Source organism: Drosophila willistoni, unplaced genomic scaffold, assembly GCF_018902025.1.
Source record: "Drosophila willistoni isolate 14030-0811.24 unplaced genomic scaffold, UCI_dwil_1.1 Seg693, whole genome shotgun sequence".
NCBI classification, from domain to species: Eukaryota; Metazoa; Arthropoda; class Insecta; order Diptera; family Drosophilidae; genus Drosophila; species Drosophila willistoni.
The window spans coordinates 31,238-55,251 of NW_025814603.1; the positions used below are offsets into that span (position 1 = coordinate 31,238).

General features: G+C 34.4%; 1 protein-coding gene and 5 long non-coding RNA genes across 11 annotated transcripts; 5 read left to right on the plus strand and 1 right to left on the minus strand.

Annotated features, from left to right (window-relative positions):
* Positions 1-1,429: 1,429 nt before the first annotated feature.
* Positions 1,430-2,173, minus strand: LOC124461849. 3 transcript variants are annotated; one of them, XM_047013305.1, is made up of 3 exons: positions 1,994-2,173; positions 1,903-1,913; positions 1,430-1,837 (listed from the first exon to the last, which is right to left on the minus strand). In XM_047013305.1, exons 1-3 carry the CDS (start codon positions 2,156-2,158, stop codon positions 1,825-1,827), a joined length of 189 nt encoding a protein of 62 aa, XP_046869261.1. In that variant the 5' UTR covers positions 2,159-2,173; the 3' UTR covers positions 1,430-1,824. The 3 variants fall into 3 exon arrangements, with proteins under 3 accessions (XP_046869261.1, XP_046869259.1, XP_046869260.1); XM_047013303.1 differs by having other exon boundaries at positions 1,903-1,926; XM_047013304.1 differs by having other exon boundaries at positions 1,903-2,173.
* A 1,678-nt stretch (positions 2,174-3,851) lies between these two features.
* On the plus strand, positions 3,852-6,425 carry LOC124461852. Its single transcript, XR_006955268.1, has 3 exons — positions 3,852-3,866; positions 6,103-6,297; positions 6,353-6,425. It is a non-coding gene; the product is annotated as an uncharacterized LOC124461852 (long non-coding RNA).
* LOC124461851 lies at positions 3,880-4,332 on the plus strand. The gene is made up of 3 exons (XR_006955267.1): positions 3,880-4,066; positions 4,124-4,220; positions 4,290-4,332. It is a non-coding gene; the product is annotated as an uncharacterized LOC124461851 (long non-coding RNA).
* Positions 6,426-9,909: 3,484 nt separating the features above from the next.
* Positions 9,910-10,632, plus strand: LOC124461853. 2 transcript variants are annotated; one of them, XR_006955270.1, is made up of 3 exons: positions 9,910-10,202; positions 10,258-10,510; positions 10,573-10,632. It is a non-coding gene; the product is annotated as an uncharacterized LOC124461853 (long non-coding RNA). The 2 variants fall into 2 exon arrangements; XR_006955269.1 differs by having other exon boundaries at positions 10,262-10,510.
* A 3,371-nt stretch (positions 10,633-14,003) lies between these two features.
* LOC124461850 lies at positions 14,004-14,987 on the plus strand. Of its 2 annotated transcripts, none has more exons than XR_006955266.1 (3): positions 14,004-14,298; positions 14,354-14,606; positions 14,771-14,987. It is a non-coding gene; the product is annotated as an uncharacterized LOC124461850 (long non-coding RNA). The 2 variants fall into 2 exon arrangements; XR_006955265.1 differs by having other exon boundaries at positions 14,005-14,298; positions 14,358-14,606.
* Positions 14,988-17,987: 3,000 nt separating this feature from the next.
* LOC111519736 lies at positions 17,988-19,520 on the plus strand. 2 transcript variants are annotated; one of them, XR_002724466.2, is made up of 3 exons: positions 17,988-18,278; positions 18,334-18,586; positions 18,649-19,520. It is a non-coding gene; the product is annotated as an uncharacterized LOC111519736 (long non-coding RNA). The 2 variants fall into 2 exon arrangements; XR_002724465.2 differs by having other exon boundaries at positions 17,989-18,278; positions 18,338-18,586.
* The last annotated feature ends 4,494 nt before the right edge of the window (positions 19,521-24,014 follow it).

Consider the following 24,014-nt stretch of genomic DNA (forward strand, 5'->3'; position numbering starts at 1 on the left):
TTGCCCCTGATCAAGATTGCACTTCTGATAACCAAACAAAGGCGACACCAGCCACTTAAGATTCTTATTTACCCCCTTCATTGTTAACAATTGGAATCGAGGCCGATTCCTCGTCAGGACGGCCGAGTTGTAAGATTCCAATTATTTAAAGGCTGTTAAATACTCATGCATATATCGATTGTTAGTAATAAGTATCGATTGTTAGTAATAAGTATCGATTGTTAGTAATAAGTATCGATTGTTAGCGATAAGTCCTCGATAGGTTGAGAGACGGCGTCTCTCTTCTCTTCCGGCGATGCAACGAGCAAGTCGCATCTGCGAAAAACGAAAAGATTTAATCCGACCAATACAAACTAATCTTTATTATTTTTTCTTAATAAATAGGTGTTTACAATATATTTAAGTTTAATGATTAAAAAAACACTTATTAAAAAAGTATTTTGCACTTACCTGCATCCGCTGATTCACTTGTTTTAATCCTGGAAAACTATTTCATACTCCACATGTCTTCTCCTCAAGCTATGTCGAATCTTCACACTTTATTTCGTGAATAAACTTTGATTTCTGCTGCCATTCTGGCTCTTCCTTCCACGGTGGTTCTTGCTTCTAAACTCTGTCTCCTTCTCCCACTCATGTTCTCAATGCAATTCAGATTCTTCTCTTTGTTCCCAATCGAATTCTTCCTTCAACCCGGTGCTAAGATCTAGATCGAAAGTTATTAATGATATCGATAACAAACAATCGAGATATAATTGAGAGTTTTTTTCCCTGCTTAAACTCTATCTGCTCCTCCCATACAGTTGTTGAGTTCTAGCTTCTCGTTCTGATCCGGCTGCAGCGGAGCTCTTCGGGTGCTCACGCATTGTCTCAATCGGTCATTTTCTGTTTACTCATTTTCTCTCTTCTGTGAATACACTTGTTGCTGGCTTGCATGTCTAGTGCGGCGGCCGATGTTTGCACGTCGTGCTCTCGGAATTTTGGACTATGGACAGACTGGTGAATTTAACCTCAAATGCACGATCCACATAATTTACACAGTTCAACTTACCACCTTAAGAACAAATGCCTACTGTTGAAGTTGAATACAAATTTGCACAATACACGTGATTGTATTAATGGTTTCAAATTGAATTTTTAGGAAACCAATAACTTTAACCTCAATTTCACAGTGAACACAATACCGGTTTTAAGTAAGCGTTTGAAAAAACGTGCGCACGATTAAATAAACTGAGCAGAGTACAATGAGTAGCTGAAGTTATAGCGTCAGGAAGGAAAGCCCGACTTATTTTTATATTTTTCTTTGCCTCACCTCACGAAGCTTGAGACCTTTCCAACCGTGGAAATCGGTTCGTGCGTTCTGGATTTATAGGGTCAGGGAGGTAAACCCGACTTTTTTTATATATGTATGTATGTACAAGATACTCAGAGGTTAATTTTTTTGGACGAAGGCAAGTTTAATGTAGTTGGAATAGATTGATTTTCAATAATTGTACGAATTGGACTTGGATCGGTTGTTTCAATATTTTTTCCTTACTTAGTCTGGAACAACCAAACAATTTAGTTTCGCAATCATGGTTAATATTTTGTAGTTATCTATGATTCTTGTTTTTCTTGTGGACGAAGGTAAGTTTGATGTAGTTGGAATAGATTGACTTTCAATAGTTGTACGAATTGGACTTGAATCGATTGATTTCAATATGTTTTCCTTACTTAGTCTGGAACAACCAAACCATTTAGTTTCGCCATCATGGGCTATTTTCTTGTTATCTATGATTTTTCTATGATTGAGTATATTATTGTTAGCCAAAGATTCAGATTGGTGGTTCAAACACTGGAACTGACAATGTTTTTGAAGTTTGGGATTGTTTCTAGCATAACTCTCTACTTTTATTTTCGATTTACCTGGTTTTGACCTTTTGGAAACACCTACATGTTTTTTACTTTCATCCTTAACTTTGTCTACTTCATTTAGATGCTTTAGTAATTTATTCACCTGATTGTTAAGGCTGTCAATCACTTTTAGACGATATTCAATGGTTTCCTCTTCGGTCATATTATCAGGTTCTCCAGCGTCAAGGAGTTCGTAGCATAGTGTTAAGTAAACGTAACGTTTATTTTCATCTGGTTCAATCCCAGCCAGTTCTCTATAGAGATGCATACACAGATTGGCACGTAACCCATAAGGTCTTTAATGCGTGAATCTCCCGTGAGTTGCTCCTCCTCGAAAAGTAGTCGAAGATTATCGAGAACAACCAATTCATGGCGACTATCATTATTCAAAGTAGGTCTGGAAAGTATATAATTTATGGTTTTGCTTACATCATAATTAGGATTGCCCACACAATGTCCTAATTTGCAGAGTTGCTCGTACAAAAAGGTACGCGACTGTTCGTCCATTGCTTTCTAAATGTTCAGGGAATTTGCCGTATATATTTTGATGTAAATTTTGTGTTTTTTTTTGTTTCGTTTCCTTTTCTATATGATGAAAAATATGCCGAAAACTTGTGTAACTAAACAAATTCAATGACATACATATAACTCAAGGCACACAGATTATCTATGTATTTCGTTTTTATTTCCACCGTTTCGCAGCGATCTAACTCAACCACAATACTTAACCCATAAATCTGTCATAAGATTGTCACAAGATTGAGATTCAGCAAAAATTGCTCACACACCTTTTGTGCTGTATTTGCAGCATTTTGCCACAACCTTTTGCAACTCTTGTGGCAACATTTCATTATTTCCAAAGTGGGCGTGGGAATCTCAGAATGTATGACGCTACTTTTAACCTCAGACGCACACTAAAAAAGAAAGAGAAGGTGTTTTTTTTTTATTGTTTACCCAGGAAACTTTGCAAAAGATAAGTGAAAAGATTATATATGCATTGTAGTACAAAATTTACCGCCAACATGAGAAGATGGAGAAATGCAACAAAAAAGAAACCGAAACTCAGTGACAGAAATGGCACAGAAATTTACGTGCAGACACGTCAAACGTAACGGAACCGGAAACGGAAACACCCATTTAAAAAGTAGGCAAATAAAAAAGGAAAAATAAATCACGAAGGCGTTCATTTTTGGCAACCGACCTCAGGCCATAGTCAAAGAGAACTAAGGCGATGAGCACAATGTTTCGGGTCAAACAAAAAACATTTATCCTTTCCATCTTCCCCCTCTTTTAGAGTCACTAGAAAATAGTTCAAGATTTTTAAAGTGTAAATTGAGCTAGTACTTGAAGAAATTGAGCTACACAAAGAATGAAATACTAAATTGGTTTTTGATAAATAAAATAAGCATCGAAGGATGTGGTATTCTGGTAAAATTTGGTTGTTCATGCGTTCCTTTGGATATTTAAAAACAAACTGAGGGATCCATGTGACTATTTTCATCTTCAAATCTCAGTTTAGAACATAAAAATTTTGAATTAAGTTCCAAATTTTTAAAGCGAATCAGTTAGAGCTCTTTTATGGCCAAAAACTTTTCGATATTTTTGGTTTGTATTTCCCTTTTCACAAAAGAATAAGAGTAGGAATTTGTTTTATTTAATATATTGATTTGTAGTATATTATTATAGTTTATTTTAACTAAAAACTATTTATTTGATTATTTTAATTAGGTTTAGTTAGAAATTAGTTGTCTTTACTGCTTTGCGTCGTTCCGTCTTTTGTCTTTTTGCAACTGCTTTCGCTCGTCTCCTCGGTTCGACTGCTTCGTCTTTTACTCAATTCGCACCGCTGAGCAGAGTTGCCAGACCAAATCCCACATTAAATAGCCAAACTTTTGCGCCCTTTTCATGACCGAAGTTTAAATTTTTCAAAAGATCTGTTCAATTACTGCCATCGTAGCAACCGGGTTGTTTCTTATGTCATTCGAAAAATTGATATACCTTAGTGAAAACTCTACACATTCAGTCTGATTCAAGTGTTCTGTAGGAGAACACATAAGAAAAACAGTAAATTCAAAATTAAAAAAAAAAATCCTTTGGCATTCAAACATTTCGGTTTTAGATTAAGTGCAAAAAGTGGTTTTTATACTTTTATAAAAAAAAAAAACAAGTCAAAAATGTAAGCAAAAAAAAATTTATTTATTTGTGAATTATCCTTAAATTAAAACTTTTTTAGTGAGATCAGATTTGTTTATCCCATATAAATCAAGTAATTTAAACAAAAACAAACAACCGCATGCACGCACGCACGGTCCGGAGCGGTCCACAAAGAAGTGAGTATATTTCTGGACATTAAACAATGTCCAATAATTGCAACATGCAATTATTATAGGTATACACAGAGCAGATTAGATTGAGTTGAGCAAATGAAAACCAGAGAACTACACATGGAACCACAAACTGAAAGCCACAATAAAGGACACGGAGGATTACTAATGGAATATACGGTGGAGAGGGGATTTGTCTATCCTTTTTTGCAATCAACGGATCTCGGAATAGTCCAGCAAAAGAGATTTTTCTTGACAAAATGGTCTGGCACAAACTAGATTTCTAGATTTCTTTTCGACCAATAAAAATTTTCAGTGTAATTAAATTTTACTTTTACTTGCTAAAATGCTTGGTACCCTGGGAAGTATACCTGTAAGTACTTGTGTAGGAAAATAATGCATTTGCCGTGCTGTCAAAAACATTCCAGCTCATGGGTATACAAAAGGAGTGTCGGCTCTAACCCAGTCTTGAGTAGACACTTAAGTTGTAGTTACCGATTCATGTGAATGTTGAACAAATGACTTTTAGTGAACAATGCAAATAATTGTCAAACCTAACAACGGCAAAATACAGAACAAAAAGAAAAAACCTAAACCAAAGAGGGGAGAACTCTGGTGGAGCGCTCGATGCACTGAAAGTAAGCGTATGCATTGTAAAAAGCTCTGAAAAGGAGCAGAAAGCAGGTGCAGGGTTTTCCTCTGCTGATTGTCTCAAGACTGAAGCGTTGCTTTAATCGAGCACAAATACGAGTGCAGGACAGAAAAAAAGAAGCTTTTGCTTGCCTGCCATGTCAAAAGAGGAGGATTTCGCTTATCCCCACCATTTGCCCTAACCTCTGTCATTGGCTTTTCACATTTGAATGAGCGCCAAGTTGCAATCGCCCTTCGCACTCTTATCCCCACATCCCACAACCCACTCCCTTCCAATTAACAATGAAAGTCAACAAATTTGATTTGACATTTCCTACAGGGCCCGCCTACAGTACTCGCAAAGGACCCGTACTATTTCCTTTCTTTTTCATTTTTCTTTAGCTTTCCCCTTCTCTGCTCATATCGTTCTACTTGTATTTTTTGTTTTTTTATTTGCGCTGATTTTGCACATTTTTGCCATTTTATTATTTTATTTTTATGCCTGACAAAATGCACACATCTTGCTTTTTTAATGAGCAGGGCGTTATCCTAGTCATGTCTCCTTTGTCAATTGAAAAGAGAGTTTGAATAGTGTGAAAACAGGTCTCTTGCCTGGTACCAACGGCAACTAGAAGCTTTAATTCATTAATTCAATGGCATATTCTGAGATACTTTGATGCTTGTTTTGTCGTACTAAAAAGAGTCCAGAATTATCTTCAAGTGTCATTTGCGCAAATTCTACTTTTCATTAAGTCCCATGGTGTCGTTAAACGCTAAAAATATCAAAGAATATCAGTAGTGTTAAAACTGAATCAAAGCTGTATGTTCTTTTTTTAAATATATAAAAAACCTAAGCCGATGTTCTATACTATAACATATTCTCAAATAACATAACTCAAATTCAGGGGAGATTAACGGGCTCTGGGAATCCTCCTTAAATTGTTAATCTGTGGTGGCTGCTGATTGCAGCAGCCACCACAGAACGAAACTCTGATTTTACAATTTCAAGAGATCAAGGAATTTAAAAATTATTTGTTTTAGTCATCCTGGATACAGAACATAATTTTTTAACCATTGATAAACATATTTTCAAATAATTGCACGAGAAGACCTGTGGTCTAATATTAGAAATCCTTCTTTGTAGACCTTGAATACCTCTGAGTATCTTATACATACATACATATATAAAAAAAAGTCGGGTTTACATCCCTGACGCTATAAATCCAGAACGCACGAACCGATTTCCACGGTTGGAAAGGTCATTCGAAAAATTGATATACCTTAGTGAAAACTCTACACATTCAGTCTGATTCAAGTGTTCTGTAGGAGAACACATAAGAAAAACAGTAAATTCAAAATTAAAAAAATCCTTTGGCATTCAAACATTTCGGTTTTAGATTAAGTGCAAAAAGTGGTTTTTATACTTTTATAAAAAAAAAAACAAGTCAAAAATGTAAGCAAAAAAAAATTTATTTATTTGTGAATTATCCTTAAATTAACTTTTTTAGTGAGATCAGATTTGTTTATCCCATATAAATCAAGTAATTTAAACAAAAACAAACAACCGCATGCACGCACGCACGGTCCATGATCATTAAGTATGAAACAAGCCCCAAAAGTAGTTAACCCCACAGTACCCCTCCAAAAAATAAACACAAAAAGAAAGTCAAATGTCAAATGTAATTTTCCAAGGCAAATGCTATGATTTATTTAACTAACCATCAAAAAAAAAACAAAACAAGACGAATGAATAGAACAATATTAAACTGCAAAATACCCTGTAAGTATATATTTATGAATAATTAATTTAGAAAAATTACTAATCAGCATATTCATGGATCACTTTTGAGTATTGAGAGTGTAATTTTTTTCATTTTGACTTCAATCTCTTTCATTTTTGTTACCAAATAATTATAATGAGATATATAAATACAAATTTCCTCTTTTATATACCACATTGTATTAAATTGTGAGTACTGGGTACACAAAAAATAAAAACAGTGAGATGAAAAATTAATTATGCCAGAGTCCAAAAAAAAAAAAACGAAATATTAATGAAAGTGAAATTATCATCAGCAAAGCAACAACGACCAAAAAAGAAAGAAAACAACAAAAAAACAAAACCTCATATATACATAACTGAAGTTTAATATTTTTTTTCCTTGTTTTTTTTTGGCAAATCGACTGATGAGCCAAGTCAAGCATCATTAGATCTGTGATAGATAGACAGACTCATAGATGGATGGATGTCGTTGATGATTTGTGAAGTTGTGAAAAATTTTGCGGAACCAATTTTTGGTTTGTTTTTGTTTCTTTCTGTTTGCTTTTATGAAATTAATTTAATTAGCATTAGCATAAAGCAAGGCAAACTTATGCAAGTATCTCATGGCATAGCCAATTAAGAATCCATGAATCAGACTCTAATTAGTGACCATCAACAACACGATGAAGAATTATTAAGGGAAATCGTTGCAACTAACAAAGATAACAATGCTTAATATACACTAATTTTTTTACTATCTTTAAACGGAGAAATGCTTTCTAATATTTAGTATAAAACTTTGTCTAATTTGTTAAGTGTTTTCTTTTACAATAATTTTAAGCAATTAACTTAAATTAAGCTCTTTCGCTTGGAAAGCTTCACATTGAAAATGGTTTTATGGTTTTGGGTTATATATATTTTGGAAATATAGTATTTTTGTAAGAAATTTTATGTTATGTATTTTATTTAGTATAGAAATATCCGATCTAAGATTACATTAAATATGCATCATTTGTTTTAATACTTTTCTGATTTTTTAAAGAGTATTCCATATTGAAATCGGATAATGGGTTTATATACTAAACATTATATATTTCAACACATTATTATAGCTCATGCTAAGCTGTAATGTTTAATGTATAGTCATATAGTTATTAACAAAATAAATCAGAGTTCTCTTTGTGAGGAACCCTTAATAATTTTCATTTCAACAAAAACATTCTTTACCATTTGCCACTTAACAAATAGTTTCTAACGTGGCATCGATTGAACCATATTAAATTTAAATACCAAAGTTCAATTTGTAGAGCAATTCTCATTTGGTTTTTTTTTTCCTACCGATTTTCTAAGCCATTTCCATCGCCACCCTCGCACCCATTTCCCTCATCCCTGACATTTAATTGTAGCGTTAACAGAATTACAACTTGTAGTTGGTAGTTATTTGCATGACATTCCTCAAACAAACGGTTAAATATTTGTTAAGAATGAGAAATGGAAATGAAAATTGTATCATAGCACGCTTTTCACATGAGCGTGTGAAAAGCACACATAGACCCATCGAATGGAATAGTTCTGAGGTGGGGAAGGGGCAGAGGCCAAGACGTTCAATGCTCTTGCCAGGTAGGAGAAGAACAAAATAAAAAGCGGGCGTAAAGCTATGCGAGGAATGAAGTGGTTCCCCACCCCCTCGAATTTTTGTTATTGTATTTCGGTTTTGTGGGAAGAGAGAAGGAGAACTCGAAATCATGCTCCAGTTACCAGAACTTCATCTTCGTATATATGTAAGAGGTGTAATTGCAGACGGCTGCAAAGTTAATGGCCAACGGTCAGCAGCTGAAGCTGAAGCTGAAGATGGAGCTGAAACTTGCAGCAGCCGAAACAGACGTGCTCCAATTGTAAACAAAATGTGGTTGCACTTGTTGCATCTGTTCGTCAAGCGGATGAGGTGCACAGAGGAGGGAAGTGAACTTCCACTTTTGCGATATATTTTCATCTGTTTTATTTTTCTCTTCTGTTTTTGTTTTTTCTTTTTGCAGTCTCGGTCTGTAGTAGGTACCTATAAATATAGTAGGTAGCTGTAAATCATTAAAGACTTGCAATATTATTGCCTAGCCATCAATCAAAGTTCTATAAGATACAATTGTATCTACATTAGAGCGGCTCTGTTTTGTTCTCTTGCAAACAAAAAAAGGTGGAGCCTAGCCATGTGTTCAAATAGACTTAAGTGGTAGCTTGTTAGAGGCACTTAAGATCTATCTACAAGAATGAATAGTCTTAAATAAATTGGGGAGTGATTTAGATTAAATTGATCATCCGAATTGCTCTTTTGTAATGCGTAAAGCAATTGCATGGATGGAAATCCAAATGAAACTCATCCAAATAGAAGAAGTTCTTAAGTGCCCAACGAAATGGGAAAAACTAAATGCTAAATATATGAATTTTTCTCCTTACCATAAGTATTCTTTAGTGCTAAATGGTTATCTGATTGTACTAAATGGTTTCAGGATATCTCTGGTGGAAAATCTTCAATGTCTTATACACTAGTTAAACTCTTATCTTGGCCACAATAAATAACATCCCAAACACAAATGAACCAACTTGCAAGTGGCAGCTGATAGCCATATTCTGCTTTTGGCCAAAAGTATCCCATATCATAAACATGAACTTCCGATTGCGGCACGAGCGGGTCCTCAAAAAAGTAAACACAAACCTTATTAAGCCAAAAAAAAAACAAGAGAAAAAAAACTTGAAGCAGCTGAGCTGCAACAGCTTGAAGTCCCTTTAACAGGTGGCCTAAGCTTAGACCAGACCAGAACTCTTAGGGTAAGGGTAGGGATAGCGACAACTGGGACTGACGACGTCTTGGCCATATCCGCTGTCGTCAGGTGGAGCCCGTTAGGCTGGCCAAGCGGAAAGGCGTCAATGTGGCTTAAAGCACAACTGCATCATCATCTTCATCTTCATCATCATCATCGCTGATGGCCTTCAACATTTGTGTTCTTTCTTTGTTCCCTTCTGTAGCCGATTTGTCTGACTCTGAGCATGGCGAATTTCTTTATGTTCAGACACAATGCCTTTAAAGCGAATTTGCTTGAAATTTGCATTAGGAATTGGATACAATTTCGAAGAAAAAAATTTAATTTAATTTCTAAACGTTAAAAATGATGAAGGATTGCTTTTTAAGTCAATCGATTTTGTATTTGGATAAAAAAGATTCGAGTAGGCTCTGACAAATACAAATTTTTAGTATTTAGAGCAATCCAAGTTGGCGGGTCTTGCCATAGTCAGGCGAATGCCTAGAAACGAAATCATAATATTCTGTATCTCAACTGAGAAACAACGTCTGTGTGAGAGCTAAAAAAAAAGAAAATAATTTAGTGAAAATAAAAAAAAAAACAAAAATGAATAATTTTTTATCAATTTTTTCGGACAAACCGGTAGCAGAACTCTCTGAGCCTCTTAAGGAGGATTCGGCCGTATGTTCGTTGCCACGTTGTGAACATGAGCTCAAGTTGCGAGTGATTAGTATTGCTGCAGTTGTATTACTTTTTCTATATGTGCTATATAAATTTTTGCGTTCTCCGATCCCGAATTGGGTAAGACAAAACTAATGAAATAACGAAAATATACTGTATTGATCCTATTTGCCAGGAAGAAAGGATTGTAGACGATTTGCAAAATACTACAGATACAGGACACGCAAACTACAATAGAACAGGAAAAGTATCAGTTAAACACTTTAGCAAGTTCGAAGATATGATTTTAATGTGCAACAAGCGCACTATCTCAACACAAACCGTGTTATCCACAAATGGCCATGTTATGACTATGTGTGTTTATAACGAGGAGGACATAATAATAACTGAAAGGGCAATCATTTAGGAAACAGGATCACTCATTAAAGGTATAAACCTTAATCCAAATCCTCTGAGATCCCAACAATTGAACCCCCTTAAAAATTTCCAGGCAAATCTATGTAGGGTTCAAGAAGATAACACAATCCACCACAATGAAGAATTTCCAGCAAATCTATTAGTCAAGAAAAAAAAAAAAAAAAAAAAAAAAAACACAATGAAGAATTCCAGGCAAATCTATGTAGGTTCAGAGATAACAATCCACAATGGATTCAGCAATCTATGTAGGTTCAAGAAGATCCACAATCCACCACAATGAAGAATTTCCAGGCAAATCTATGTAGGGTTCAAGAAGATAACACAATCCACCACAATGAAAAACTCCGAGGGCACATACAACATCCTGATGTACATCTACACCCAGATACATATGTTCCTGTTCATCGAACTGGGTACACAAAAAATAAAAACAGTGAGATGAAAAATTAATTATGCCAGAGTCCAAAAAAAAAAAAACGAAATATTAATGAAAGTGAAATTATCATCAGCAAAGCAACAACGACTAAAAAAGAAAGAAAACAACAAAAAACAAAACCTCATATATACATAACTGAAGTTTAATATTTTTTTCCTTGTTTTTTTTGGCAAATCGACTGATGAGCCAAGTCAAGCATCATTAGATCTGTGATAGATAGACAGACTCATAGATGGATGGATGTCGTTGATGATTTGTGAAGTTGTGAAAAATTTTGCGGAACCAATTTTTGGTTTGTTTTTGTTTCTTTCTGTTTGCTTTTATGAAATTAATTTAATTAGCATTAGCATAAAGCAAGGCAAACTTATGCAAGTATCTCATGGCATAGCCAATTAAGAATCCATGAATCAGACTCTAATTAGTGACCATCAACAACAACAACAACACAATGAAGAATTATTAAGGGAAATCGTTGCAACTAACAAAGATAACAATGCTTAATATACACTAATTTTTTTACTATCTTTAAACGGAGAAATGCTTTCTAATATTTAGTATAAAACTTTGTCTAATTTGTTAAGTGTTTTCTTTTACAATAATTTTAAGCAATTAACTTAAATTAAGCTCTTTCGCTTGGAAAGCTTCACATTGAAAATGGTTTTATGGTTTTGGGTTATATATATTTTGGAAATATAGTATTTTTGTAAGAAATTTTATGTTATGTATTTTATTTAGTATAGAAATATCCGATCTAAGATTACATTAAATATGCATCATTTGTTTTAATACTTTTCTGATTTTTTAAAGAGTATTCCATATTGAAATCGGATAATGGGTTTATATACTAAACATTATATATTTCAACACATTATTATAGCTCATGCTAAACTGTAATGTTTAATGTATAAAGTCATATAGTTATTAACAAAATAAATCAGAGTTCTCTTTGTGAGGAACCCTTAATAATTTTCATTTCAACAAAAACATTCTTTACCATTTGCCACTTAACAAATAGTTTCTAACGTGGCATCGATTGAACCATATTAAATTTAAATACCAAAGTTCAATTTGGAGAGCAATTCTCATTTGGGTTTTTTTTTTCCTACCGATTTTCTAAGCCATTTCCATCGCCACCCTCGCACCCATTTCCCTCATCCCTGACATTTAATTGTAGCGTTAACAGAATTACAACTTGTAGTTGGTAGTTATTTGCATGACATTCCTCAAACAAACGGTTAAATATTTGTTAAGAATGAGAAATGGAAATGAAAATTGTATCATAGCACGCTTTTCACATGAGCGTGTGAAAAGCACACATAGACCCATCGAATGGAATAGTTCTGGGGTGGGGAAGGGGCAGAGGCCAAGAGCGTTCAATGCTCTTGCCAGGTAGGAGAAGAACAAAATAAAAAGCGGGCGTAAAGCTATGCGAGGAATGAAGTGGTTCCCCACCCCCTCGAATTTTTGTTATTGTATTTCGGTTTTGTGGGAAGAGAGGAGAACTCGAAATCATGCTCCAGTTACCAGAACTTCATCTTCGTATATATGTAAGAGGTGTAATTGCAGACGGCTGCAAAGTTAATGGCCAACGGTCAGCAGCTGAAGCTGAAGCTGAAGATGGAGCTGAAACTTGCAGCAGCCGAAACAGACGTGCTCCAATTGTAAACAAAATGTGGTTGCACTTGTTGCATCTGTTCGTCAAGCGGATGAGGTGCACAGAGGAGGGAAGTGAACTTCCACTTTTGCGATATATTTTCATCTGTTTTATTTTTCTCTTCTGTTTTTGTTTTTTCTTTTTGCAGTCTCGGTCTGTAGTAGGTACCTATAAATATAGTAGGTAGCTGTAAATCATTAAAGACTTGCAATATTATTGCCTAGCCATCAATCAAAGTTCTATAAGATACAATTGTATCTACATTAGAGCGGCTCTGTTTTGTTCTCTTGCAAACAAAAAAAGGTGGAGCCTAGCCATGTGTTCAAATAGACTTAAGTGGTAGCTTGTTAGAGGCACTTAAGATCTATCTACAAGAATGAATAGTCTTAAATAAATTGGGGAGTGATTTAGATTAAATTGATCATCCGAATTGCTCTTTTGTAATGCGTAAAGCAATTGCATGGATGGAAATCCAAATGAAACTCATCCAAATAGAAGCAAGTTCTTAAGTGCCCAACGAAATGGGAAAAACTAAATGCTAAATATATGAATTTTTCTCCTTACCATAAGTATTCTTTAGTGCTAAATGGTTATCTGATTGTACTAAATGGTTTCAGGATATCTCTGGTGGAAAATCTTCAATGTCTTATACACTAGTTAAACTCTTATCTTGGCCACAATAAATAACATCCCAAACACAAATGAACCAACTTGCAAGTGGCAGCTGATAGCCATATTCTGCTTTTGGCCAAAAGTATCCCATATCATAAACATGAACTTCCGATTGCGGCACGAGCGGGTCCTCAAAAAAGTAAACACAAACCTTATTAAGCCAAAAAAAAAACAAGAGAAAAAAAACTTGAAGCAGCTGAGCTGCAACAGCTTGAAGTCCCTTTAACAGGTGGCCTAAGCTTAGACCAGACCAGAACTCTTAGGGTAAGGGTAGGGATAGCGACAACTGGGACTGACGACGTCTTGGCCATATCCGCTGTCGTCAGGTGGAGCCCGTTAGGCTGGCCAAGCGGAAAGGCGTCAATGTGGCTTAAAGCACAACTGCATCATCATCTTCATCTTCATCATCATCATCGCTGATGGCCTTCAACATTTGTGTTCTTTCTTTGTTCCCTTCTGTAGCCGATTTGTCTGACTCTGAGCATGGCGAATTTCTTTATGTTCAGACACAATGCCTTTAAAGCGAATTTGCTTGAAATTTGCATTAGGAATTGGATACAATTTCGAAGAAAAAAATTTAATTTAATTTCTAAACGTTAAAAATGATGAAGGATTGCTTTTTAAGTCAATCGATTTTGTATTTGGATAAAAAAGATTCGAGTAGGCTCTGACAAATACAAATTTTTAGTATTTAGAGCAATCCAAGTTGGCGGGTCTTGCCATAGTCAGGCGAATGCCTAGAAACGAAATCATAATATTCTGTATCTCAACTGAGAAACAACGTCTGTGTGAGAGCTAAAAAAAAAGAAAATAATTTAGTGAAAATAAAAAAAAAAACAAAAATGAATAATTTTTTATCAATTTTTTCGGACAAACCGGTAGCAGAACTCTCTGAGCCTCTTAAGGAGGATTCGGCCGTATGTTCGTTGCCACGTTGTGAACATGAGCTCAAGTTGCGAGTGATTAGTATTGCTGCAGTTGTATTACTTTTTCTATATGTGCTATATAAATTTTTGCGTTCTCCGATCCCGAATTGGGTAAGACAAAACTAATGAAATAACGAAAATATACTGTATTGATCCTATTTGCCAGGAAGAAAGGATTGTAGACGATTTGCAAAATACTACAGATACAGGACACGCAAACTACAATAGAACAGGAAAAGTATCAGTTAAACACTTTAGCAAGTTCGAAGATATGATTTTAATGTGCAACAAGCGCACTATCTCAACACAAACCGTGTTATCCACAAATGGCCATGTTATGACTATGTGTGTTTATAACGAGGAGGACATAATAATAACTGAAAGGGCAATCATTTAGGAAACAGGATCACTCATTAAAGGTATAAACCTTAATCCAAATCCTCTGAGATCCCAACAATTGAACCCCCTTAAAAATTTCCAGGCAAATCTATGTAGGTCAGAGAAGATAACACAATCCACCACAATGAAGAAAAAAAAAAAAAAAAAAAAAAAAAAAAAAAAAAAAAAAAATAAGAATTTCCAGGCAAATCTATGTAGGGTTCAAGAAGATTCCACAATCCACCACAATGAAGAATTTCCAGGCAAATCTATGTAGGGTTCAAGAAGATAACACAATCCACCACAATGAAAAACTCCGAGGGCACATACAACATCCTGATGTACATCTACACCCAGATACATATGTTCCTGTTCATCGAACTGGGTACACAAAAAATAAAAACAGTGAGATGAAAAATTAATTATGCCAGAGTCCAAAAAAAAAAAAACGAAATATTAATGAAAGTGAAATTATCATCAGCAAAGCAACAACGACTAAAAAAAAAAAAAAAAAAAAAAAAAAAAAAACTAAAAAAAGCAAGCCAAGTCAAGCATCATTAGATCTGTGATAGATAGACAGACTCATAGATGGATGGATGTCGTTGATGATTTGTGAAGTTGTGAAAAATTTTGCGGAACCAATTTTTGGTTTGTTTTTGTTTCTTTTTGTTTGCTTTTATGAAATTAATTTAATTAGCATTAGCATAAAGCAAGGCAAACTTATGCAAGTATCTCATGGCATAGCCAATTAAGAATCCATGAATCAGACTCTAATTAGTGACCATCAACAACAACAACAACACAATGAAGAATTATTAAGGGAAATCGTTGCAACTAACAAAGATAACAATGCTTAATATACACTAATTTTTTTACTATCTTTAAACGGAGAAATGCTTTCTAATATTTAGTATAAACTTTGTCTAATTTGTTAAGTGTTTTCTTTTACAATAATTTTAAGCAATTAACTTAAATTAAGCTCTTTCGCTTGGAAAGCTTCACATTGAAAATGGTTTTATGGTTTTGGGTTATATATATTTTGGAAATATAGTATTTTTGTAAGAAATTTTATGTTATGTATTTTATTTAGTATAGAAATATCCGATCTAAGATTACATTAAATATGCATCATTTGTTTTAATACTTTTCTGATTTTTTAAAGAGTATTCCATATTGAAATCGGATAATGGGTTTATATACTAAACATTATATATTTCAACACATTATTATAGCTCATGCTAAACTGTAATGTTTAATGTATAAAGTCATATAGTTATTAACAAAATAAATCAGAGTTCTCTTTGTGAGGAACCCTTAATAATTTTCATTTCAACAAAAACATTCTTTACCATTTGCCACTTAACAAATAGTTTCTAACGTGGCATCGATTGAACCATATTAAATTTAAATACCAAAGTTCAATTTGTAGAGCAATTCTCATTTGGTTTTTTTTTCCCTACCGATTTTCTAAGCCATTTCCATCGCCACCCTCGCACCCATTTCCCTCATCCCTGACATTTAATTGTAGCGTTAACAGAATTACAACTTGTAGTTGGTAGTTATTTGCATGACATTCCTCAAACAAACGGTTAAATATTTGTTAAGAATGAGAAATGGAAATGAAAATTGTATCATAGCACGCTTTTCACATGAGCGTGTGAAAAGCACACATAGACCCATCGAATGGAATAGTTTTGGGGTGGGGAAGGGGCAGAGGCCAAGAGCGTTCAATGCTCTTGCCAGGTAGGAGAAGAACAAAATAAAAAGCGGGCGTAAAGCTATGCGAGGAATGAAGTGGTTCCCCACCCCCTCGAATTTTTGTTATTGTATTTCGGTTTTGTGGGAAGAGAGAAGGAGAACTCGAAATCATGCTCCAGTTACCAGAACTTCATCTTCGTATATATGTAAGAGGTGTAATTGCAGACGGCTGCAAAGTTAATGGCCAACGGTCAGCAGCTGAAGCTGAAGATGGAGCTGAAACTTGCAGCAGCCGAAACAGACGTGCTCCAATTGTAAACAAAATGTGGTTGCACTTGTTGCATCTGTTCGTCAAGCGGATGAGGTGCACAGAGGAGGGAAGTGAACTTCCACTTTTGCGATATATTTTCATCTGTTTTATTTTTCTCTTCTGTTTTTGTTTTTTCTTTTTGCAGTCTCGGTCTGTAGTAGGTACCTATAAATATAGTAGGTAGCTGTAAATCATTAAAGACTTGCAATATTATTGCCTAGCCATCAATCAAAGTTCTATAAGATACAATTGTATCTACATTAGAGCGGCTCTGTTTTGTTCTCTTGCAAACAAAAAAAGGTGGAGCCTAGCCATGTGTTCAAATAGACTTAAGTGGTAGCTTGTTAGAGGCACTTAAGATCTATCTACAAGAATGAATAGTCTTAAATAAATTGGGGAGTGATTTAGATTAAATTGATCATCCGAATTGCTCTTTTGTAAGCGTAAAGCAATTGCATGGATGGAAATCCAAATGAAACTCATCCAAATAGAAGAAGTTCTTAAGTGCCCAACGAAATGGGAAAAACTAAATGCTAAATATATGAATTTTTCTCCTTACCATAAGTATTCTTTAGTGCTAAATGGTTATCTGATTGTACTAAATGGTTTCAGGATATCTCTGGTGGAAAATCTTCAATGACTTATACACTAGTTAAACTCTTATCTTGGCCACAATAAATAACATCCCAAACACAAATGAACCAACTTGCAAGTGGCAGCTGATAGCCATATTCTGCTTTTGGCCAAAAGTATCCCATATCATAAACATGAACTTCCGATTGCGGCACGAGCGGGTCCTCAAAAAAGTAAACACAAACCTTATTAAGCCAAAAAAAAAACAAGAGAAAAAAAACTTGAAGCAGCTGAGCTGCAACAGCTTGAAGTCCCTTTAACAGGTGGCCTAAGCTTAGACCAGACCAGAACGCTTAGGGTAAGGGTAGGGATAGCGACAACTGGGACTGACGACGTCTTGGCCATATCCGCTGTCGTCAGGTGGAGCCCGTTAGGCTGGCCAAGCGGAAAGGCGTCAATGTGGCTTAAAGCACAACTGCATCATCATCTTCATCTTCATCATCATCATCGCTGATGGCCTTCAACATTTGTGTTCTTTCTTTGTTCCCTTCTGTAGCCGATTTGTCTGACTCTGAGCATGGCGAATTTCTTTATGTTCAGACACAATGCCTTTAAAGCGAATTTGCTTGAAATTTGCATTAGGAATTGGATACAATTTCGAAGAAAAAAATTTAATTTAATTTCTAAACGTTAAAAATGATGAAGGATTGCTTTTTAAGTCAATCGATTTTGTATTTGGATAAAAAAGATTCGAGTAGGCTCTGACAAATACAAATTTTTAGTATTTAGAGCAATCCAAGTTGGCGGGTCTTGCCATAGTCAGGCGAATGCCTAGAAACGAAATCATAATATTCTGTATCTCAACTGAGAAACAACGTCTGTGTGAGAGCTAAAAAAAAAGAAAATAATTTAGTGAAAATAAAAAAAAAAAACAAAAATGAATAATTTTTTATCAATTTTTTCGGACAAACCGGTAGCAGAACTCTCTGAGCCTCTTAAGGAGGATTCGGCCGTATGTTCGTTGCCACGTTGTGAACATGAGCTCAAGTTGCGAGTGATTAGTATTGCTGCAGTTGTATTACTTTTTCTATATGTGCTATATAAATTTTTGCGTTCTCCGATCCCGAATTGGGTAAGACAAAACTAATGAAATAAAGAAAATATACTGTATTGATCCTATTTGCCAGGAAGAAAGGATTGTAGACGATTTGCAAAATACTACAGATACAGGACACGCAAACTACAATAGAACAGGAAAAGTATCAGTTAAACACTTTAGCAAGTTCGAAGATATGATTTTAATGTGCAACAAGCGCACTATCTCAACACAAACCGTGTTATCCACAAATGGCCATGTTATGACTATGTGTGTTTATAACGAGGAGGACATAATAATAACTGAAAGGGCAATCATTTAGGAAACAGGATCACTCATTAAAGGTATAAACCTTAATCCAAATCCTCTGAGATCCCAACAATTGAACCCCCTTAAAAATTTCCAGGCAAATCTATGTAGGGTTCAAGAAGATAACACAATCCACCACAATGAAGAATTTCCAGGCAAATCTATGTAGGGTTCAAGAAGATTCCACAATCCACCACAATGAAGAATTTCCAGGCAAATCTATGTAGGGTTCAAGAAGATAACACAATCCACCACAATGAAGAATTTCCAGGCAAATCTATGTAGGGTTCAAGAAGATAACACAATCCACCACAATGAAGAATTTCCAGGCAAATCTATGTAGGGTTCAAGAAGATTCCACAATCCACCACAATGAAGAATTTCCAGGCAAATCTATGTAGGGTTCAAGAAGATTCCACAATCCACCACAATGAAGAATTTCCAGGCAAATCTATGTAGGGTTCAAGAAGATTCCACAATCCACCACAATGAAGAATTTCCAGGCAAATCTATGTAGGGTTCAAGAAGATTCCACAATCCACCACAATGAAGAATTTCCAGGCAAATCTATGTAGGGTTCAAGAAGATAACACAATCCACCACAATGAAGAATTTCCAGGCAAATCTATGTAGGGTTCAAGAAGATTCCACAATCCACCACAATGAAGAATTTCCAGGCAAATCTATGTAGGGTTCAAGAAGATAACACAATCCACCACAATGAAGAATTTCCAGGCAAATCTATGTAGGGTTCAAGAAGATAACACAATCCACCACAATGAAGAATTTCCAGGCAAATCTATGTAGGGTTCAAGAAGATAACACAATCCACCACAATGAAGAATTTCCAGGCAAATCTATGTAGGGTTCAAGAAGATTCCACAATCCACCACAATGAAGAATTTCCAGGCAAATCTATGTAGGGTTCAAGAAGATAACACAATCCACCACAATGAAAAACTCCGAGGGCACATACAACATCCTGATGTACATCTACACCCAGATACATATGTTCCTGTTCATCGAACTTTCTGTTTTTTGTTACATATTTTTCAACATTGTTCAGTTTTATATTTTTTTGTTTTTGTTGATTTGTTCAAAATTTAGTCCGTAACATTAAAAAAGAAAACACCCACACCACAAAAATTTGTTTCAGCTTGATTTTTTCGTCTCATTTTCGACCAATACATTTTTGTATTCAGCATACATATAATCCCTTAAATCAAATAAATTTTTTTATTTACAGAAAAATAAAATATATTATGTTCGAATATATTTGCACAATGATTTTTATAAAAACAACTTTAGCGATATAAGAATATATATATAAACTTTTATATAAATAAAAGATTTTCTATTGTCATTTCTTAATCAATATCGTAGTTGTCCATATAAGGCAAAAAAGCGTAAATGCTTATAACATATTAGAGATTTGGAGCTTTATTTGATTTGTGAAGTTTGTATTTCCTTGGGAATTCATCGTAAAACTTCGAGAAAGTATCTGAAATTAGTTTCCCAACGACAGGAAACCCAAAGAAACCTGAGTCTTTTGCTTAAATAAACAATCTTTTAAATGTTTGTCGTAAATGTTGATTCTTAATAGAGTAATTAAGTAATTTTAAAGCATACTCAACTTGCATATAACGCGCAGCAGATTTAGTTCGAGAATAAGGAAACTGTCTTCCATATTGTTGGTTTCCTTAGAGCTTAACAACAGGCAAAGAGCCTTAAAATATTCCCATGTTGTGCCCTCATAAAACAATTTTTCAAAGTTCAACCCTGACTGTGATCATCAAATTCATTTTAAGCCGTTTTAAAAAGATATAGATCCTAATTTGTTGCCATAGAAGTGATCTTTCAGTGTGCCAATTCGCAAGTGTATACAAAGTTCGGTAGAGTTCAAATTAATCCGCCTCCTTGACTTTAAATGCGTCTCTCTTTGTCTTGAATTTAAACCTTTTTCTATTCGTTTGTTTGCTGTGTCTGTGTCTGCGGTTCTTTTATTTGTGAACATATATATTTTTTTCTTTTTGTGATAATTAAAATGATATATGAAAACCCAATGATTTATTATGCAAAACGTTTTCGTTTTCGCCAGTTAATTATAATGTGTCTGCCTCGTTTTGCCGGCTTTCAGTGGGGACTTTGGGCCAAGAACGTATTTAATCAGCTCTTTAAAAGTTATGACCTCAAATCTGGCGAAAATATATTATATATATTTTTTTGCACTTTCAACAAATGTGGTTTACATTAACTTTATGTTTTCAATTATGTTTAGAAGACATGCCACATATAAGTGTTTGCTTTGGAATGTCATGTAACAAACCTATTGGAAGGGGAATTTTAAAAACCTTTAAAAGGCAAACCATAACAAATTAAAGAAAAATTAGAAATAGTATGAAATCCATTTATATAATTTGCATTTCTTTAGCTAGAATGTTCCGTTAAATGTTCTGTTAACATGTGCCTTATTATGGCGACAAATATACATATGTATTAAACTTTAATAATCGGTGGATGACTAATAAGTTAGAGGCTACATATTCAATCGAGATGCACATCAGTTTATGGATTGGAATTGACTACTCTTGTATTAAGTAATCATGCATTCTGAAAGCATTACAAAAATAATTTCTTTGAAAAGTAGAAATTTGGTCATGTGTCTATGAAGTTGCTCATTTATTTGGTTTCAAACATCAAACAAAATTGAAAGACATATACTTGCTGATCATTTGGGGTTTTCTTTTCTTGCTCTCACAGTGATTAAACGAGATTGCAAAACACTAAATATTGTGCTCACTTTTCATTTGATTTCATTTTAAGTGGCAAATAAGATGAAATTAAAATGCAATTTATCTGCTTTGCCTTTAAATTGTGAAATTATACTTGTAATTTGATTACACCATAAATGAGAGAATCATTTACTTGATATAGATATGTATATGTAAATATATGTCACCCAAATAACTGTTAGCCACTAAAATCCACATGACTCCCGCTGTCTAGAATAAATATTACTCACATTCACTTTCACGTTAACTAGCCAACAACCAAATTCTTATTCCAAATGCATTCAAACGTACACAAATCAAATTCGGTTATTAATGTCATCAAAATGTCTAAATTACATTTCGAAAGATATAAAGAATGCTCAACCGATTCGAATTCAGGGGGAATAAATAACCCGCTGCGGAAGCATTATGACAAAGGAAACTTAATACCATTATATGAAGCTGTGTGGAAAGTTTTCATATATCTAAATAGTCATTCATTTTGATCATAAAGGCGCCTCATAGAATTTTGTTGATCTAAAAATATACATTCTAACTGAAACTCAAGGGGAAAGCAAAATAATTGCAACTCCCGATAACAAAAATGAAGCCTTAACTTAATAAATGATGAAATCAAAAACATAATTATATCAAATTTCTAACTTAAAACCAAAAAGACTGTATTTAAATTTCTTCTTTGTTTCAAGAAACATTTTTAAAGACAGTTGCCTTACCACTACATACTAAACATATCTATATACTTGAATGAATATAGGCATATACATATGATTTGCATGACCAACTGACTTAAGGGAATATAGTTTAAGATAGGCATTAATAGATAATGAATACGTTTTTGTATATACTTCTAAGGATGATTATTTAATTATGCACTAAAAAAAATCAGTATTTTCATATGTGGCAAATTGTTTTTTAAATAATTTAAGCACCATCCCGTACTTGGTAATCTTTTTTATAATTTACAAAAACTTCTAAGATTTGGGTTTAAGATATGCAATGCCGTTCATTAAAACAAACAGGATTGTAGTAAGTATTATCATTCAAAACTCAAGAAACCCAAACTGAGGCGTTAAGTTTTGACACATTCCGAAGAAATTAAAACCGATTCGATAAACCTGAACTGTATTTTGAATCGGTTTCATATCTGGGATAAAGGTGTGCCGATTTGTAATTCCTTATGATATCTGCAAATTGGCAATGGATAATGTTAATTTAAATACAGTATTATATAATTTCAGAGTATTATTTTCACAAGAGGGGAAAAGAAGGGCAGGAAGGAATAAGCAAATATTGCAGGCTATCAGTAAATTTGATACACTTAATGTAAATTTTTCTAGATAATTTTCACAGGTATAACATGCGGATAAGAAGCATTTGTTTCAACTAATAAATTATTCATGGCTCTTTGCAATATAAATCGAATCATATATTCACAACAAGCTGACTCTGATTTCAAAAATCACAGAGATGAGACATCATTTACTCCTGGGCCTCTAAAGTAGAAAAAAAAAAACCACAAAATTATCAAATTTATACCATATCCTTACATTAAAAATGAATTTTCAAACAGGCTTGGGCATTTTTATGCACGCCAATCTGGCCAACGGATCAATTTTTGGTTTATTTGGCAAAAACGATGTTATAGATCCTTCATGCAATTGCTCTCGTATTAAAATTGATGGAAGTCTTCAGTTGAACCAATTTCTACAAGGATTCCTTGTCAAGCTTGCGCAAACGTATAATCAATTAGTTCATGGTATTCGGCCACAAATAGGATCCGAGCAGATTGAAGGAAACGCCCCTAGGTATGGCTACGAATTAATTTTTAGAATTCTTAATCCGAAAAACAAAGAAGAGCAACATTTGCCTTCATTTGAGATACCCCCACAAACGGTAACCTTTGAAACAATACCAACCATAGAAACAACGACCGAAACGGTAGCACCCATACCATTACCAGAAAACAAACCCTATGACATTTTTATTATTATAATGGACAAATATTTCTCGGAACAGCCTGGAAATATTACAAGCGATATCGTAAAATATCTGATTGCAAAAATTGTCGAGCTAAATAACTTCCTTAATGGTTTATTCAAAATTGAAATGCGGGTTATACTTAACAAAAATCTTACTTTGAATTACGATCGTGTTAAGTCAAACATAACAATCAGTATTGAAGACGTTCAAAAATATCCAGACAATGGAGTACCCGATCTGCCTGATTTAAGTCCAATACCTCGACCGCCGGAATCTTATGTCATTATTACCAGTGTTTGCATTTGCTGCTACATAGCAGCAATTTCAATAAAAATATTGCTCTGCTCCCGCTACTGCTGTGATTTCGAACGGCTACGTAGCATAGCAGAGAGCACAAACGGAAAACGATTGCTCTTCTGCTCTGCTCCGTAGCATACATTGTCGGAGCACAGAGCAATAGCAAGAGCAAAAAATTTTCGATACGCTATTTGTAGTTGTAGCAATAGCACAAGCATTAAAAGCGAGATGAGAGCGGAGCAAACAAAATAAATTTTTGTGCTACTGCTACGGAGCATTTCCTTTTCTGTTGCTCTCGTAGCAATTTCGTAGTCGCTCTCGTAGCAACTTCGTAGTCGCTCTCATAGTAGATCTGTACTAGAGGTGGGCATGGGCCGAAATGTTACATCCAACC